This window comes from Falco biarmicus, chromosome 8 (assembly GCF_023638135.1).
Source record: "Falco biarmicus isolate bFalBia1 chromosome 8, bFalBia1.pri, whole genome shotgun sequence".
In the NCBI taxonomy this organism is placed as follows: domain Eukaryota; kingdom Metazoa; phylum Chordata; class Aves; order Falconiformes; family Falconidae; genus Falco; species Falco biarmicus.
Window position 1 is genome coordinate 11,250,305 of NC_079295.1, and position 19,520 is coordinate 11,269,824.

Here is a 19,520-nt window from a genome sequence, read left to right on the forward strand (position 1 = left end):
AAATATCTTCCTGCATCTGCGAGTCACAGAGCTAAACATGAGCCACTGCTGCCTGCAGCGTGTAGGACTTGTGGAGTCTGAAGTGCAACATGTGCAAGCTCCCACACACACACACAATATTTCAAGTGAGCAGACAACTAAAAGTCCCAGTGCTTGGCTGGTTATGTAGTTACATACATCACCTTTTCCAAATGTTGAAGCATGTGAGGTGTGCTCTGCACATAGCAAGTGTTGTGTCTCATGGCTTAAGGGATAGAAAAGGCTGGTTTGAAACAGCCTGGAAATACCTATGCAAGGTTGTTGTATGACCAAATTATTTTTGGGGGCATGCCCTGACTAATTAAGGACATGATTCAAAGCCTGTGAAATACTCTTTATTGACTCCAAAGGATCAAGGATTATGCTGTCCAATGTAATAATCACAAAACAAATTTATCCAATAAATTCAATTACTAAATTAATTCAATAAAACTGAACTGATTTATTCATTCAGTAAGATGGTTTTGGAGCCTGAAAGGTGTGTTTGGTGCATGTGGTAGGGAGTTCTGAGGTTGGGAAGACTGGGTCAGGAAGCAAGGGCAAACACAGCCCTCAACCGGTGGGACAATGCATGAAAGTAACTGACATTCAAGGCATGGGAATAATGAGCTATTAGAATTCTAAAAGTGTCTCTTCTATCTAGGGCCATGTGAGAAAAGAGGGAGGAGAAAAATAATTGGGTAAACAGGCTGTGGAGCAATATGGAGAGAGTAGTTGTCTGGCTGCAACCTCTGGAAATAATGTGGTGCTTCAGGAAATAACCTGTGTGGATGTGGTGGGGGCTGACGCTGAGTGTACTGACCATATACCCTATCTCTGAGAGTAAAATACCCCTGACCTGCTATCCTCTATCTTCTCTCAAAAGCGCTAGTTGCTGTAAGTAGAAAGGAATTGGGTAAAAAGTCGTTTGGAGTCAGAAATGCCTGCAACTTTAACCTGGTACTATACCTGCCAGTTGAGCTTTAAAGCCAGGCTGGGTGCTGTGAGAATGAGAACGGGTTTTGCTCAACTGAGAAAAAGCTGTCATTTTAGCCAGGATTATTCTCTTGTCTCACAGCAACATGCAATTCGGTGAGGAAACTACCTAAGGATTGTATTTTGAGACACAGAAAACATCTGACGACAAGAAATTCTGTAAGAATACAAACACACTTTTTAAGCATATATGTGTATTTGTAAATACATATAAAAGCTATATATAGATACACAGATGCATGTCATGCAGATCGGAAATTTCTGAGAACTCCAGCATGGCAAAACTTAATTCTGCAAAAACCTCAGGCACTTTTTAGAGTTAAATTAATACTGGTATAATTAAAATGGTAATACTATTTGTTAAAAAAAAGTGTATTTAAATAATTCATTTTTCTACTGGTTATATGGAGTGTGCTTAGCTTTAGCAATTATATGCTAAGTAAAAGCAACCTCTCCTGTAGTGATTTCATGATAATCTGACCTTTGATGGTCCTAGCTCACAGCAGCTGGCACTGTCTATATAGTTTACAGACTGTAAAGTAATTAATATCTATGAAATACCACTGCTGGCTGCCTGATGTAGTTGGGTCCTTGAGCACTCTCTCTCTCTCTCTCTAGCTGTCTTTTCTTTCCACCTCTGAATATTGAATGACAGATTTTCAAGGCCAACATCTGGTTGCTAACTTTGGGAAGAGGAGGCCCTTGTTGGAAGAGAATCTCTTCTGGGTACGCTAAAGCCTGGTCTTGGATGACAGCTCAAACCTGCTGCATCCTCTTTCTGATGGAGGATACGTCCCCAACATGGTCAGTGAGATTAAGGAGGCAGAAGTGGACAAATTCAGTCCACTCAGCCCAGACTTTGCTGTTTCTGTGGGGTTTGGACACAGCCTGGCTCACTCGAGTGCAGCACTCCGTATCTCAGGGTCACAAGAGGATCATGAGGTTTGGGGGTCTGGCTGCTGGACTGTTCTGCTTGAAGGGCACATCCCAGCTGAGGGATGCACTGGCGAGCACCCTCTGTTTGGAGATTCAAAGACATGATTCAAATTCTGTCATGCTTAATTTCATTTAACATTAAGAACAATAATTGCTCTTCAAAAGCTGTCTTTCATGGAAACGTAATAAGGGTATTAATAAAACCAGGTGAGGAGAGAGGCCCTTTTTTAGCTTGCTGAATTATTTTATTATTGTCAATCAGCTGGGAACTCCTTTGAGATTATTCCTATGTAGTTAATAACATTGTTTCTGTGATGACTTTAATGACTGAACCTTTCTTCCATCCTTAGCTATGACAATAACAGCTCTGCTTTTTCTCCTTCAACAAGCTATTGTGTGTGGTTCAGTACATTAAGGAACGTTATTAAATGTAGAGGTTTCCTCTAATTAGGCCATTGGCAAAAGATTGCTTGTCCAATCATTTGCGGGTGATAAGTATTGAAGGAAATAATATCTTGTACAGAGTATTACACTTTTTCTGCCATGCTGTCCCTAAAAAAAGAACAAAATGATATAAAAATAAAGTAGTAAGATTGCAAACTCAAGCACTTGGAAATTAGATAATGCCAGAATGACAAGTGCCTGAATCTGCCTTGCATTGGAGAGACACATCCTGTCCTTCTCCACTCCTGATCACGAGCAATTCCCCTTTCCTTTCTGGTCTGTTACCCCATCTTTTCCTTTCATAAAATTACCATTTCTTCTAGACTCTTGATTCTTAAGCTTTTTAGAATTTTTATATAAAGAGCAAACCACTTAGGTTTTTTTCTCTCTTTTCCAGGAACTAAAAAAAAAAAAAATGTAGAACTTTTCCAACACCCCCCCCTCCATAAACTCACCTTTGAAACAAAAAAAATTGTTGTGCACCTTGAGGGAACCACCATTTGTTCATTGTTTCAGTAATTGCATACAGGAACAATGGTATATTTAAGGTGTCTGGTTATTCTGGACATGATTTTAAAAAAGCTGTCATCTCCTGTAAGATTGTATGTCTTGCTCAGTTCAGTAACCACACAGGAAAATATAATGAGTGGGAGAAGTTTTTAACGTTCCCCCTTGAAGAAAAGCAGCGGAATGAATGCAGAGGAAAATCTTACCTTATGGTTAGTTCAGTCACTGCAGATTAGAGGTTGTTTTCCTGGTTGGTGGCACCCTGCGTAATCTCAAAATCTGGAGTTTACGTGTCTTTCCTAAAGAATACCTGGGAATTTGAAAATCAGATGCATTTACTAATTGCTCACATCTTATAAATTATGGATCTATCCTTGAAGGAGACTTTAACAATCTATTAAAGCCTGAATAACAGAGCTATTCTCCAGCTTCTAGATAAACAAAATGAAAACACAGCTTTAAAAAGAAGCAGCCTCTTCACTTTTTATCTTAATGGAAATAAACCTAATCAAAAGCCAGCGATTAATGAATCTCTCCAGGGTTTCTGTTCTTGAAGAGATTAGAGTTTCAGTCTTTGTAACAGTTTCAATGGGTAGGTGTGATGTTGAGCTCAGATTATGTATCTGTATATTCTCAGCTAGAAATAAGGGTTGCTAAAATCCGATACTTGGATGAAGGTTCTCTTCAATGAAAGCAGGCAGTCAACAATTCCTCCAATATTCACTAATTTAGGTGTGCAGAAATGTCCTAGTGTGCCCATAAAGTCAGTTGTTCTCAAGAAATGCATTTAAAATACTCATTATAGAGCAGTTGTTGCACATACAAACCAAACTGCAAGAATGTTTTTAAGAAAGTATTTTCTTGAGAAAGGAAAGCAAAAGTCTCCAAAAATAAGCTAACTACTTTTCCAGGATTGGACAGCTAGCTATTTGCTTCTTGCAAAAAACCAAAACCCCAGACTGAGAATGTTTAGCAGAAATTTGGCAAGGTTAACACATTTTCACTATGTGTAGTCAGTTCCTGCATCCAGAAATAGAAACAGCCTTTTGCTTTCAGGAGTGGCCTGACACCTTCACCTGCAGTTTGAATAGAAAAATGTGAGAGTCCTGTCGTTCAACTTCACCTCTGTACCAGATCTTTGGGATGTTTAATTCATTCTGCATCACTCCAAGGAGTGGGAATCATGCCAGCCAAGGGCTCCCATTGCTTCCACAGTAGATGGTGGGGAGATAGAATAAACGTGTTTAATTTATCTAACTATAGACTTGCCTGTAGTTCATACCAACCTGGCAGTGTGCTAGGATAACAGAAATCACAATGTCTGATGTGCAAAGCCTGTCAGCCATCATGTATTAAATGAACAAATAAAACCTACTTCTACTGTTAAATGCCCACAAAACATTCCTAGGATCTTAGCAGGCAGCTTGCTTACAGTAGTGTGTAATTCTGTACACCCTTTTACAGCCTCGCTGCATTTGTTGCATCTGACTTCTGATCAGACGTTTTCATAACTATTGTGGGAAAGACATCCTTCTCCAACCTCTCCATTTTGTTCCCTGTGTAAAACCATTCACTTGCTGTCCCAGGGTGCACATAAGCTGAAAAAGCTTTGAGTGCTTTGAGCTGTGAGAGACTCTGAGCACTGGTCCTGCTGCTCCTCCTTCTCTTCCATTTTATTCCCGTGGGAAGGAGACTTGGGCGTGGATGGGCTCCCTGGTGTACTTCAACCAGGTCTGTAATCTGGAAGACCAAGTAAGCAGCCTCCCAAGACTTAGTCAGGCAAAAATGTCATGGGGATTTTAGAGTATCACAAATGGGAATGAGGAGGAACAGAATGTTTTTTTTCTTCTTTTGTAGATGATCTCTCGTTTTGCCAAAACGAGTACGCCAACTTGGTTCAGTTCATGGGCATCTCAGGATGCCTGTGGCTGTGCAGTTGGCACTTTGTGTAAATAGGACCGTGAAGCGTTGTGCAGTGAAGGTAACAACTGGGGTCAAGGCTCCTTGCATTGTTAGGGAGGCACCTCTGCTCCAAAGGACTACACAGTCAAACTACGAAAAAGAAATAAATAAAGCTGATGGCAGATACAACATCCCAAGGCAGTGCTCATGCTGTTGGCCTGTGCTGCCTCTCTAAAGCAGTTTCAGGTATCTGTTTGGAGAGACGGTCCTCGCTTTGTCTTTCATGGTGAAAGCATTCCAAGACCTTTGAATGTGCTCACAGCTTCTCATAGGATATGGCTGTCTGCGGGAAATTGATAAAAGGGGATGTGTTTTCCCATGGTTATTGCTTTCCTAAAAGTCTTCTTGTGTTGATATTATTTGGTTTATGAAGTAGCAGTTTGTGCAATTTTATGCTGCTTGAAAAGAAACGATGATTTACTTGATTGAAGCTCCCAAAAGCAGAGAAAGCAAAAGGCATCAATCTCTCCAGTTGGAAATTCTGTAACTGGGCAGCTATAAACTGATGTGCTTTGAGTTTCTTCAGAATTTAGCTACTAGTAAACAGCCAAAATGGTAAAGCATTTTGTAAGAGCATAATACTCTCATTTTAGTCTTTCCAATCTAATTTATGACTAAATTTTCCCCTGGGAGACAATACAATAAACTCTCCTGGAAACCATTCTGCAAGTATGTTGAAGGCCAATCAGGTATTACAGTTTAATGTCAAAATTCTTATTGATTTGCTAAATATGTAGTCATACATAGCTTTCCTTAGGACAAAAAGGTTTTAGCTGTGAAGATTGGGTTGTTACAGAGTAGGGACTGTCTAGGTCATATTGTTGCTCAACATAAACAGCTTAGGATTTATTGTGTGCACTCAGGCAGCCTGTGTACCTGAAAGTTAGATACTTTTTAAGCAGATACACAAACAGGAGACATGCTTTAGACAGAAAGCATTGGGAAGACTCTCAGATATTGATGTAAGCCTGATCAGTTTCTCTATTCAGATATTTTTAACTGAAAAGTAGGCATAGACGCATGGTGCAAGCTGACACCTGGGCTTAAGTCTAACTCGGTCAACAGGAAGGATTGTTGGATACATCTTTAGAAATTGTATTTCAAAATTTGAAAGCAAAAGAGCTAATTTGATCCTATTATTTACCTGTGTTTTCCATTTAATGTTCCAGTTCCCACATTATTATTTATTTTTTATTTCATTTTTCATGTTCTTCATTGTTTTGCAAAATGAGTCAAAATACACATTTCAGAGGCACACCATGCATTTGTCCATCTCCATTACTTTTGTGTTATTTATGGGGCTTCCTTTCCAAATGCCATATTTGGGCATTTATCTGCAGTTTAATGGATTCTAGACTGGCATTTGTTTTGCCTCCAAGCCCTCCTTGGACCCTCCTGTAATGTGTATTAGCTCAGACTCAGCCTAACTTTCCTCATGTATGCAGCAGTGCGATTCCTACATCGAAGCTGGCAAATAAATAACTACACAGCTGATTCTCCTATTTTTACGTATGAAAAGTCTCACTCCTGAAATAAGGAAATGTAAAGACCAAACATTCAGAAAACAAAGCTTTAGTTCAACAACTCCCAAGGTGGGTTCTATAAATTATGTAGCAAAATCTTCACTTACAAATTTCTAACAGCTTTAACAAAAGATCCATCTAACTGACTGCTACTTCACATTTGAGGAAATCAGATGCTGTGTTCAATCCATTGATCTGCTGCTCAGGATATTATTAATATTTTGTAAGCATATTACCGAAGAAGGCTAGATGTCTGTGAGGACAAGACTATGACCTAAGGTTTCTACTAGCTGTCTTAAATAACTGAATCACAGTCTTTTTCTGCAGCCATGCAGCAGTGCAAGACTCCTTAGGCACAGCTCTTAACAAAATGATATCTAAGCCTTTCATTTGCCTTTGATACATCTTAAAGCAAACTGAAAGACTACCAGAAATTCCTCTCCTCTTTTTTTTTTTTTTTTTTTTTTTTTTTTACCAAGTTTGAATCTTAGCTCCAACTTTAATGGTTTGGGCAATAACCTCTCTGCAGCACCAAGCAAACTCTAGCTACAATACACCGCTTGATTCTGGATCAGGCACCAAGAAAATGTTTTTTACAATCTCTGTTCTGATATTGATCAGTGTGCTCAAACTCGAGGGATTTTTATTGAAGCTTGTACAGCGTATCTGGAAAACCGCTGGTGCTCGGAAGGGCTTAACATCACAATTTCACAAGTGTTGACGTAATTGAAGGATGCACAGCGTGGAAGGAGACAAGACGTGAGCTTGTTGTGGAACAAAATTCCTTATGTGCATGCTCGGTGGTAGCTTTGACGCTGTCTATAAATGAAATGTCCTCTTAACCATGGGAAATGTCAGTACGTACTACGTTTTTCTCATGGTTATGGATGGGGATTTGAGAGAAGCTGGCAACAGCGATATGCCTGAATTCTATAAATAAGTCTCCTGAAGTCCTTTGAAAAATCTCAGTTTATCGTGTCATTAAAAATTCATAGCCATCAATGAGCAATGCATGGAACTGCTAATTGAGCTCCATAAATTGCAATAGTCTAGCTGTTTCCCCGTTTTGAGTATTAGTGTTTCCCTTAGAGTTAGCATTACAAGTGCTGTAGCTGCTTAGAGGCCACTTTGTGGTTCTGCAGTAAATGCTAATTTTTTTAATTATGACAATGAAAGATGTATTGCATTGCATGGGTGAAAATGTATGCACAAATAATGAAAATTAATTGATGGTGGTTTAGGTTAGCAGCACACTCACAAACATGCCCAGCTGAATTTTATGAAGGTGGATATTAGGATTTCTCTGAGAACTTATTTAAAGTTAAGCAAGTGTCGTCTTTGCCATATAGCGGGGTTTTGCCTTTAATAAAAACAGGAAACAAATTTGGCCAGTTGGATCTTGTACAGTTCTAAGCAGATATAAATGCCCACCTTTTAATTGATCAAAAAGTGGAATGTGTTCCAAGTCAGCCTGAGATGTCATCTCATTCAGAAGCTTTTCATGTGGTGGTGCCTAGTCGTGTTCACTATGCTACGACATGTTAAGGTGGAAAAAAGAATGATTCACTTAGGAAATATTTTCTTTTCCCGTTCGTATCACTTAGAAATCTGAATTTCTTAGGATTTAATGTAATGAGACAATGCACACAGTTCATGTTGGAGGGTCATCTTAGCTCCTTGGATCTGAGTCAGGAGACTTCTGTTATCTACTGGCAGCCGAGCTGTGCGAGGAGCCTTGCTTCTGCCTCGTGAAATGGGTATCCCCTGAAAATAGAAATTACTGTATTTCAACAGATGGGATGAAAAGTGTCCATTTGGCTTATTCCCTATTTATATCTTATGTAAAGTTTTTTGTCCTTTCTGTTTCCCTTCTTGTGGTGGAAGAACAACAACCCTCTTCCCTGTGGAAACCCCTGTGCTTCTCCAGACTTTTCCCAGCAGCTGACTTTCTCCGTACCCCGGGGGTGGCACCCTGCCTGCTTTCTCCTGGGGACCAAAGCACCTCTGCCTCACTGCAAAACAAGTGCTGGGAAAGCAAAGACTTTTGACTTTCTTTCAAGTGAATATGCTGAATATATATGCTTTGTCTTTTTTTTTTTGTCGTTGTTGTTTGTGAATTAAACACTCCTCCTTCAGGTGGTCCTCATTTCCTGCATTTGTGTTTACTGGCACTTTTAAAGTGAGATCAAAGCAGAGTCGAAATGTAGATGAGTTTTATGGAAAAGGGAAAAATTAACCTAAAATACTATTAATTGCTTGGGGCCCCACAAGCATGACCCAACTCCCTGCAGCAGGTTTGACTCATGTGCTGGGGATGTGTGCCCAGTCAGATGTGGCAGCAAGGGCTGGATCAAGTTCAGAAACTGGATATATAACACGTCGGCTACTGAAATAAGCCCCCACGCTATAGCTCTCCTCAGTGCCTCAGCACAGCCTAACCTGCCCCGAGAGATGTTAAGGAGACTTGGTGGTGTTTATGAGAAACGCCAGCTTCCCTAATCGTTCATTGATCTGTTGTTCTGGGCAGAATGATGAAGTTTTTGCTGTTATTTTGCTCCGTTTCACTCGGATTCATTTGACTTGAGCCGAAGAACTATTTAAGATGGCAAGGAACAATCTTGCCTTTTACTCCCAACTGACACGATAATTTTGGCTTTGCTCTCGGGAGCTTAAAATGCTTTACCTGTGCTCAGCTAATTCTAGTTGTAATTAAGGAAACAGGCTGTCTAGAGCTCATTTTTGCAGTTCATCAACTGAAAAATAACCTCTCAAAATAACCGTTTTGGTGTCAGATTGTGGCCCTGTGCCCTTGGAAGCGGCTGCACCAGCATGGCTGAGGAGAGCCACGGCTGCCATGTTGTAGTCGCCCCCCGGGGCGGGCTGGTGCCTGCAGGCACAAGGAGTTTCTGGACATATGGCCTTGACTAGATCCATCCAAGGGTGACGCGTTTTTATGTTTAAAAGCAAGAAATTGGGTTATATTGTGAATAGTGGAGGCTGTTGGGAGACTGGTTTCTAGACCTACCGTGCCTGTTTTTAGGGTGCAGGGCAGTGCTGGGCCTTAGGGACTGCAAGCTGTGAGGCACAAATACTCATCTCCTGTCCAAAAATGTAAGTGTGGAGCTTTTTTTCTGGTAGATATATCGGACTTGAATCTTGTGGCTTGGTGTGGTTTTAAAGAAGCTCCTGAGGCTTCAGGTTTGTCAAGGATTAATGCTCCCCCCTCTTGTTTCCTGCTAGAAGCATGCCCTTTCTTATTTCAGGATCTGATACCTAACAGGCCCAGTCGGAGAGGCAGACACCTTTGGCTCTTGAATCCTCAAGCGGCATCTCTTCATCTGCTTTTGGACAGCCAGGTGTCTGCTCAGAGGGCTCAATGAACAGTGTCCCTTGTCCCTTCACGACAGGGAGCTTGTGAGTTTGAGCCTTTTCCTCATTCAAATGTATATGTTTGTTCCTGCTGCCGTACACAAACAACTTTGGAGAGCTAAAATGCATTTACCAAAGCAGCAGGAGTGCTATGGGAACCTGAGCCAGTCGCTGCCTCACTTGATAGCTTCTTCACATAACACGTTGTGTCTCATGAGCTGGAAAGATGACAAGGAAAGGCAAGGTCATGCTGACTGGGAATTCCCAATCCAAATAATGCTGTAATGGGGTTAGGGGGGAGTCCCGCAAAATCACAGTGGTCAGCAATCAAGATTGGCGGTTGCCAGACTTCATTTGGATTTCCCTGTAGGAAACTTTTAGCTTTAAATCTATTGGCAATTAATCTGCCTCTTTCTATTTCAATTGTAGGTTATGGGAACAAACTGCAGTTATTTGCATACTTGTCTCTTTTTTTTTTTTTTTTTTTTTTCTCTTTCCTGAGAGACAGGCACATGTAGAATGTAATTTTGCAAGGACTTCCAGCCCTAGCAGGAGAATCAAACTAGGAGGTGACATTTCAAATTACCACTGCTCTGAGTCATTCTGAGTCACTCTGCCTACTTGGTGGAACACCAATTAATGCTGAAGTAAAAGCATCTCAAATAGAGCACTGGGATACCTGAACTTATACCTGAGTTCAGGACACCTGAACAGGAAAGCGTTCAGCCTTGTTTACAAAGGATGAGAGGTGCGAATCATGCCTAACCTTGGTATGAGTTGCAGAGTAGGAGATCAGGCTGGCTGATCCTGTCTGGTGTGAGGATTTGTGAGCCTGCATGGAAGCCAACAGGTGTCTTTGCAGGGCTCTGATACAGCTTGGAGTGAGCTCCAAGCAGGAAGGTGTTCCTTTTCAGTAAGAAACGTGTCAAAACTCGCAGTGATTGGCAGTGTGACAGCTTTGGCCAGGAGTGGCCAAAACCTGAGCTACCTGCTGTACTTCCAGTACCTTTTTCTCAAGCTGGACCAGCCAGAAAAGATACCATCCTGCAAAACATGTTATTGCTCTTTTTCATTCAAATTTAAATCAAAGAAATAAAATGAAACCACAGATTAATAAAACAGACCACTAGATTTGGTCAGATTGCTGTGTTCTAGTAAATTAGAAATCCTTTGGTTTGTTTTCATGATTTTGTTTTGCAAGGATTAACATGGCAGTTTCTCCAGCAAATAAATAGCATTAGACATTGCAATATGATAGAAGCTATGGGACTGGAAAGGACCCTGTGGCTTGTCAAAATACTTACAAAAAATTGTCATTTCTGTTGGATAAACCAAACAAAGTACAGGGCTTTTGGGATGGTTCACAATTAGCAAGTACAAAAATTTTTACTCCCCCCCGCCCCTTTTTTTTTAAAAAAAACAACTTTGGAATGAAGATTTGCTGCTGAGTGTGTTTCTGTATAATTTCAGTGGTGTGCTGAATTAGGGTCCTTTCAGGTGGGCATGCTCTTTGGCAGTAAATAAGATACCCTAAAAAATAGAAAACATGTCTCTAAGTGACAAAAATTGGCAGGAAGGACTTGGTCAGATGCAGTTTTGGAACTGCTTTTAATTTTTTTTCAACTCAGTTCCAAGTTAAACATCACTTTAAATTAATTAGAGCAATCACAGTATCCCTAGAATATCAGTGGACAAATTGTAGCTGTGAGTGTAATGTTAATATTTTCTAAATTCTGAAGAGAGACTAAAAAAACCCAGCTTAAGGAAATTTTTCTGTACAATGAAAAACAAGTTCCTGACCAAACTGGCTAAGCTGAAATGTCTGAAAGCAAAAAGCTATCATGAAAGTGCTGGAAAGCTTCTGATTATAATGGAATCAGTGTCCTGGGGTATAATGCAGTTCTACATTTAATATTGAGCTACTGAACCGTACTTCTCAACGTAGCTCAACTCACTGGGCTCTCATCAAAGTCCTGTAATGACACTGTGCTCTGTTTAGATGCCAAGCAAGTCTTGAAACAGCTCCAGAGCTCTTTCAGCAGCTTCAGCTGGGTACAGACTTTGACTTTAGAAGGACAGCTACTGCATAGAGTTTGTGGCATATAAATCCTTCTTCATGTATACTGCCACACTTGTTAATAATCTTACGAACTTTTATAAACCTAATTAAAAGGTTCTTGCACACTTACATATTAAATCATGGCAACCAGCTAAGCAAAAGCCTGTCCTTTGTGCTGCAAATTCATGTTGCCTTTCTTTGTTAATGATACGTATGCAATATGTTCAGTTTGATGCCTGCTATTGTTTGCCTGTTTGTTTTTGTTATGGTATTGACTGGAGTCCCCATCATGTTAGTTATAGTCTGTGCATGTTACTCTAAGCAGGATTTTTCTTTATGTGTATTAAGGTATTGACTTTGCCAAAGGGAAAGAAAAAGTGCATGCATCCACTTAAGCACACAAGTAGTTAATCAATTTCTGTCCATTAAATACACATACACACATAAATATATGTGTATACAGTGGTTGCAGGCTGTTGCAGGTATGGAATTAAATGACATTTGAAAGCCATATTTGAGACCCTTTCCAAGATGGAGATCCTGTTTCTGGGAGCAGCTCTGGGCAGGAGCATCACTCAGCCTGTGTGAAGCGCTGCTAAGGATGGTGGGGTTCTATGTGAGTGTTGAAATGACGCTTTTCAAAGGCATTTGCAGATATCTAGGCCTCTTATTTAAATTCCTTAGCATGATGTTTATTTTCTAAAAGAGCAGGCTTTAAAATATTTTTTTTTCTTTCTAAAAACATCTCTGTTCTGTTAATCTTTTTGGACTTTGAAAACCTGTTTCTAGTTACTGGGGTTGGGTTGTTTTTTCTCCTTGCAATCCAGGCAACCAATTCCCGAGTATGAGTGAGAAGGTTAATGAGTAGTTCATCTAAAGCAAAGATTTCAGCCAACCCAAAAATGCAGCAATCATTTTGCTAAAGATTTTGGTTGAAGTCTGGGGTATATAGCATGTATGGTTCCAGTGTTTCCAGATGAAACTTGAAGTTGAATCTTTGTGAATGTTTGGTGATGTATTTCATTTAGAAGTACAAAAAGTGGGTGTTAATACATATGTTCTTTGTCTTTATTTACTGTTCCAAACCTGTCCCCTGTTTCTACCATCTGCTCCTGTTTGATGGTGAGCTCTTCCAGAGATGTCTCTCTTACTCACGTTGTGTTGATTCAGTCTCACCCTGAAATATTCTGTGCAACAATTACTTGCAGACAAACAATCTTACCTGAACTGTGGCATTGCCCCAGCAGATTCTGCTCATGTACTGCCGAGGCCTTTGACCTGCTCTCTGCTTGAAGTTGTGCAAAGTTGTCCTTTTGTGCATCTTTAATACTCTACTGTGAATTTCTGCCAAAGTTTAATAAAATTAGAAGAATGGCTATCTCTTTATTTTCTACTTTTCAAATAAGTATCTCTAATAAACTCAATTAAATAGAAACAGCAATGTGCTTAAAAGCAATAAGTTGAAACAGAGCTTGTTTTCTAAGGTTTTGTGGGTTTTGGGGATTGTTTTTTCCCCTTGGGTACCAGCATCTCGTACTAAAGCATCCACTGTATGAAAAATTCAGAACAACTAAAAATGAACCATTTCTAATGTGTATGTTTCATTTTTGCCTTTCAGTCTATCAGAGAAGTCACAGGCTATGTTTTGGTGGCTTTGAATCAGTTTGAATACCTGCCATTGGAGAACCTGCGCATCGTTCGTGGGACCAAACTCTATGAAGAGCGATATGCTTTGGCGATATTTCTTAACTACAGAAAGGACGGTAACTTTGGACTCAGGGAACTTGGCTTGAAGAACTTGACAGGTAAGTGATGAATTCATTGAAAGATCTAAGTGTGATAAACTGGTTGCAAGACAAAAAGTGAGCTTGTTGAATGTTTGCCCCAATGCCCTCAGTCACTTGCATTCTGCAAATAATGGAGGTACCACAAGAGGCTGGCAGTCTGCACATTGTTTGAGAGCTTTGTCAGTACTTCGTTGTTTTTTTCTGTCCACAGCTGTACTTCTCTCAGTGCTGATCAAAGACAGTGCATGGAAGTCATGCCAAGAATGTATTTGAAACGATAATAGTTGTTGAAAGAGTAGATGAATTTTTTTTCTTAGTTTTGATATAGTAAGCACATTGATTTCCTTGTGATCCTTGGGCATTGCACGTGTGTTGCTTCAGGTGTTATGCATTTTCTGCCAAGTTAGCATCCCCTCTGTCTCTGCTCTTGCTGCTGTCTCTGTCACCATTGATGCTGCACTAGGAGGTGGGGGGAAGGAAAGGTATAGGAGGGAGAGACTGTGTTTGGTGTAGTTAATTTTACAACTCCCTTTTTTTAAGGAAAAATTATATATAATGACATTATATAAGTGCATTATATATAGTGAGAAAAGTGCTTATATTCTTGAGACAAAAATGTAAGTACCGTCCATGGTTTTACATTAATCTGTAAGTTCAGGGCTGGATCATGATGTGGGGTAGATCAACATTTCATTTCTCTCAGCTGAGGATCTACAGTCAGTGATTTGGAGATTAAAAATTGGCTAAATATCATTGGACTGTAACTTAATAAAATGCAGGCAGTGGCAAATTCTTTTTAGGGAGTTCACTGGAAATATTTTATTTATACCTGGTTCCTCATCAGCTATGATCGTTTCTGCCCTAAGCACTGGTGATTGTGAAATGCCCTTATTTCTGCTAGTGGCTAAATGCTGACAGAAGATAACAAACCTGAGCTGGATGTGGAGTTTGAACCTCAGTACAGAGAGGTGAGAGCCTTCTGAAATATATTTAGGCATCCTTCACTCTCTTCACTCTCTGCTTTTTTTTGTGTTTCGGTATTCAGAGCAGCACACAAGTGCTTACAGTTCACTGTTGTTCAAGCCTCCCTGGGCTGTACAGCTAAGCTTTCAAAAACAGGAAGGAAAAGGAGGTTGAAATAATTTAAAAAAAAAAACCCACCCAGTTTTGGGTGACTCTTTCTGATGAGGCCCTTCTGGTCATACTTTTAACAATTTTCTTTACTGAGACTGCCATGCTGGTATCAGAGTGCTTCCCAAGATCTCTAAATTCCTGCCATTTACTACTCTTCTCTCTATCAGTGTCACAATTCTATTTTTTCCGCTTCTGTTCCTGTATTTCTTCCCATCTTTCTGATTTAGCGTGTTCATTGTAACTGTCCATGCCTTCACAAAATACAGAGCCATATCATTGGGTAATAATAGCATTATGTGTTCCTTCATATACTTCCTGTGTGTGGATCTTAGAGTGCTTTGTGAAACTGAGGCAGAGAGGTGATGTGAGGCCAAGCCAGAAAAGGACTGGAACCCTTTGCTCTTGGATCTGAGGCTGTTGTTCTGCCAGGAGGTGAGGGCTGTACTTTCTGTGCTTTTTTAGCCATGGCTTTGCAGCTCAGTAAGTTAAAACCCCTTAGTTTGTAGGCTCTGGCTCAAGATTTTCTTGAACCAGCTGCTCTGTGCCAATAGGCACTTCCTCAGAATCCAGAGATTCTCTCTGGAAGCTGATTTTACATGATAGGCACAGCACCAAAACTGCCCAGCAAATAGCTTGACTTTCTTTTCAAGAGATGTAAGAAAACCTCTAGTTTTCTTCTTTCTAGGTAAGTGAACCTCTAGTTCAGCCTCTGAACATTTCCTAACATGAGAACATCACAGCCACTTCATCAGATTTAAGTGTTTACAAAGGCCTCTAATGGGATTATTTGGCTCAAAAAGTATTGATGTATCTTGAAAGAAAAGTGCCCTCATAACACTAGTTTGTGTCCACTGAGCACTTAAAATAGCTTCTGGGTGCTGAATGTGAGCCAGTGTGTGCTTTGAAATACTCTTAATATTTTCTAGATAGCATGTGCCAGAACCTCAGGAGCGTCTTCAAGCAGCTGTTCTTTGACCATTTTGTATATTGGTTAAGATGCACCTGGCTATTTTAACCCACAACCTGCTTCTTGTTGCAACTGCTCTCCCTGGGGCACAGTAATACTTGATTTATTTTCCTAACACATCTTTAGCATTAGTAGCTGCACAAAAATAACTGGTGGATGTGGGAGTTGGTGGTGTTGCAAGGCTGCAATAGATCAGCTGTGTCCAAACCTGTCCTATGTCTACCAACTGCTTCATATTTACATCAGAAACAACCACTGATTTGTTATTAAATTTAAGATGAAACAGATGCTGTGAGCATGCATGCTTCAAGTCCACTGCAGATTTCAAGAGATTGGCTTTGAATGGTGCATCTCTTCCACTTGAATAAAATACAAACATAACTCCTGCCTTGCGTTTGAAGAACTGTCTTTCCAGGGCTTACGCCTTATGTTCTAATTTGTGCAGTGCTAGATGATGGATTCCTGAGGGTATTTCTGCCCAGTACTGCACAATATACAAATACAAACACTACTCCTTGTGTTAAATAAATGAGGAGGCTCTCACCTGCAGATCATCCTCGGACTTAACCAGAGACAGGGTTTCAGTCTCCTGTGCAGTAGTACCATTGCATTATTTTCAGTGTGTTGTTAACAACTGTGTTTTTATTGCCAGATATGTCTATCAGGTTTTCATATATAAATGTAACTTTAAATACTTGAATTTCCTCCCTTGCCCTATAAAAAAAAAAAATGACAGCTATGAAGGCAGTAAGTTTTATCTCGCACAGAAAACATGATCCAGTTCTCACTTATGATGTCTGTCACCCGAAAGGCAGTTTTGTTTGTGTGGCACAAGCCAGGGCCACATCCTAAAACTGATGTGACACCTGCAAAAAATCTTACCTACAAAGATCTTTTTCTCACTTGCTATAACAACTTAGTCAATGGTTCCACAGAAGCGTCAGAAACAAACAGACATTGAACTAATGAAGCGGCTGCTGCCATCTCAGCTGGACTCATCTCAGCCTGCAGATTCAGCTGCCAGGTAGCCTTAAAGTAAAAAGGAATGTTTGACATACCGAGCATATTATTCAGCCTGAGATTAGCAGATTAACCCTCGCTGAGGGAGGAGGTATGCCACCTTATTCCATTCATTGCTTGTGAGCTAGTGCAAATCATTCCTGTCTTCCCCAGGTAGCTGGGCAGTCAACCTTAACTTATCCAATGAAAAGGCATAATTATTGTTCACACTTTAAGTGCTCCAAATATAGAGAATACCCGATGGCTGTGTTTCATTACAGCATTTATCTTCATGAGTGGGGAAAGAGGGATAACTCACAAGTGCCAAAACCACTTATGAAGTATCCCGTATTTTCCTCTGAGTGAAGATGAATAAGAGAGAGCTACAGCAAATGATGTATCTTTGACTGGGCAGTGATAACCTCATCTTCCCTACTGGCCTTGAGGACAGAGGCTCCCTTGCATGTGCCTGTGCGACCGTTTAATTCCCTTTAATATATTAGTATAAAATGGACTTAGCAGTGGATTAGTTCAGTAACACAAAAAAGCAGCAAAATCTGTCATTTCTTATTTGCTTGCTTTGCAGGAATGCAGATAAATGATAAACTAAGGTAACTGAGGTTTAAGTGACAAATGCATGTTGTAGCTGAAAGGATTTGGTTAGTGATAGCTAGAGAAACGTAATCTGATGAGCAGGGGAATTGCAGGGAAAGGACCATCATTACTGTGTGTAGAAAGTGATCCATAATAAATTTTTTCTTTTTTTACAGGCCTTATTTTTTAATTTTCGATGAAATTTATTTTTATTTGTTATCTAAAACAAAATTTATAAAATTAGATGATCATTTCTGTAACATTTTCTATATCTCTCCCCCCCCCCCCCCCCCCCCCCCAAATGGAAAATGCAAAGGAGTGCTTTGCAGGGGGGTGGAAAGATGGGAAGAATGGCATCTCTTATGTGAAAGGTTGCTTTTCAACCTTTCAGCAGGTTTCTTGGTTTGTTGGTGGTTTGGTTTTTGTTTGTGTTGGGATTTTTTTTGTTGGTTTTGTTGTTTGTGGTTTGGTTTTGGGTTTTTTTTACCAGGGCTGCTCATTTACTATTGTTATATTGCAACTCAATCAGGTTCAAGGAAAGGGCATGGGAGGAGTCAAATTTTCTTTCAGTTTTGTTTACTGTGCACATTTGAGACCTACAGATCTTTTGGAAATCTTTAGATACCTGCTCAGGACCTGAGCTCCTTCAGCATGGTGTGACTGCACATAAAGCATTTTTGTTGCAGGGATTAAGGCCACCCTCTTTTTATTGCCTTGATCACAAAGCCCTCAGCCTGTGTCAGTAAGGCCTTTCCTTGGACCACATGCACACTGCATGAGCCATTGCAGAGTTCAGGATGTTTAGCGATGCAAATGCCTGTGTGTGAAACCCAGCCTGAGCAGACGAGACTGGGGTGTGCTGATTGTGGCATATTCCTTAATCGTTGTGACTTCATACTAGTCTGGCGAGCCGGGAAGAAAGCAATATGTATCTTGCCTTAGGCTTTCTATGCAACAGGTGGGCAAGGCATTGCATCTCTAACCTCAGAGAGGTGTTGCTAGGATACATGGAGGAATGAGGAATTTATTTTAAAAAATCCTTTTGGTACCCTCTGTGTGCAGGGCTGCTGCAGGAGTTCTCTGTCCTGTAGAAGAAGCTGCAGTGGCTCAGTGATTGCCCAGGACTACTCCTTATCCTCAGAGCTGTGCTGACCACAGAGGCGTTTGTATCCCAGCACGTTTTTGCTGACCAGCCAGCGAGTAGGAGAAAAGGGAGGAACACCTCGAGCCTGGATGTACTTCCCTTGGGAAATGAAGGCTCTTTTGTGTGGTGGCACAGTGCAGGACCTGCCATGGGTTCCCTTTGCTCACCTTGTCACTATGGAGAGAAAGACTGAGGCTTGTGGCAGCCCACATAATCATAAATGCAAGTATTTGTCTCCTCTCCCCCGGGACACTGTTAGATTATTTCCTGGAAAAAAAATAAATGCCCTATTCCAGCTACTGCTCTCCTCAGACATTATAGGCGTGATTTGACAGCCGGGAGAGCCCAGAGACCTTCTCTGCTGGCAGTCGGCACCTAGCCACCCTGTGCTGAGCATGGAAGCAGTTACTACTGCGGTTTTAGGCTGCTCCCTGCCAGTTGGCATCAGTGCCTGGGAACACTTCCAGGCACTCCTCAGCTTAGGACTGCAGATGTGGCCCCAAGCAATCCCAGATAAGGGACCTGTAGGCTGGAGAGCAACTGCCTCCAGCTAACAGAAAATTGCTCACAGGTGTTATCAAGGCAAATAGGTATATTGTATGTGGCAAGAAATAAATACTGATTTTGAGCCCATGAGATGTATACTTATGAGTTGATCATGTTCAGTAACAAAGGTGGGACATAGTTTTATAAATTTCATATTAAAGATTAGAATTTTGCACAATCTCTCTGAAGGATTTGGATGTGGTTTCGTCATGCAAAGTGGTTTAAATAATATCTGTGATTCTTTGCAACTTGATCAACAATTTATGCTCAGTTCCCTTTACTTCAGAGCACTTTACTGTTTTCAGTTCTGTCTCTAGTGTTAGAAGTGCACAACCTTGTTTGGAATGATTATTGCAAGGAATTAAACAAAAAGCTTATAATAATGATATATTGGTAAATGTTTTTAACTGGAAATTCCAAGAATCCCACGGAAAGTTGTTTGCTGGTGTTCCCTTGCCCCCGATATCTTCACATAAAATATGAAATGCATTGCAAGTGGTCTAAATGTTTATTAAAGTAATACATAGAGCGTTTG

General features: G+C 40.5%; 1 protein-coding gene across 3 annotated transcripts in view; it reads left to right on the plus strand.

The window, feature by feature from the left end:
- The window catches only part of ERBB4 (erb-b2 receptor tyrosine kinase 4), a 638,473-nt gene that overhangs the window by 317,048 nt on the left and 301,905 nt on the right, over nucleotides 1-19,520 (plus strand). For all 3 annotated transcript variants that reach the window (XM_056350326.1, XM_056350324.1, XM_056350325.1), the window contains exon 3: nucleotides 13,433-13,619. In XM_056350326.1, the coding sequence (XP_056206301.1) occupies nucleotides 13,433-13,619 (187 nt within the window). The remainder of the gene's footprint in view (nucleotides 1-13,432; nucleotides 13,620-19,520) is intronic.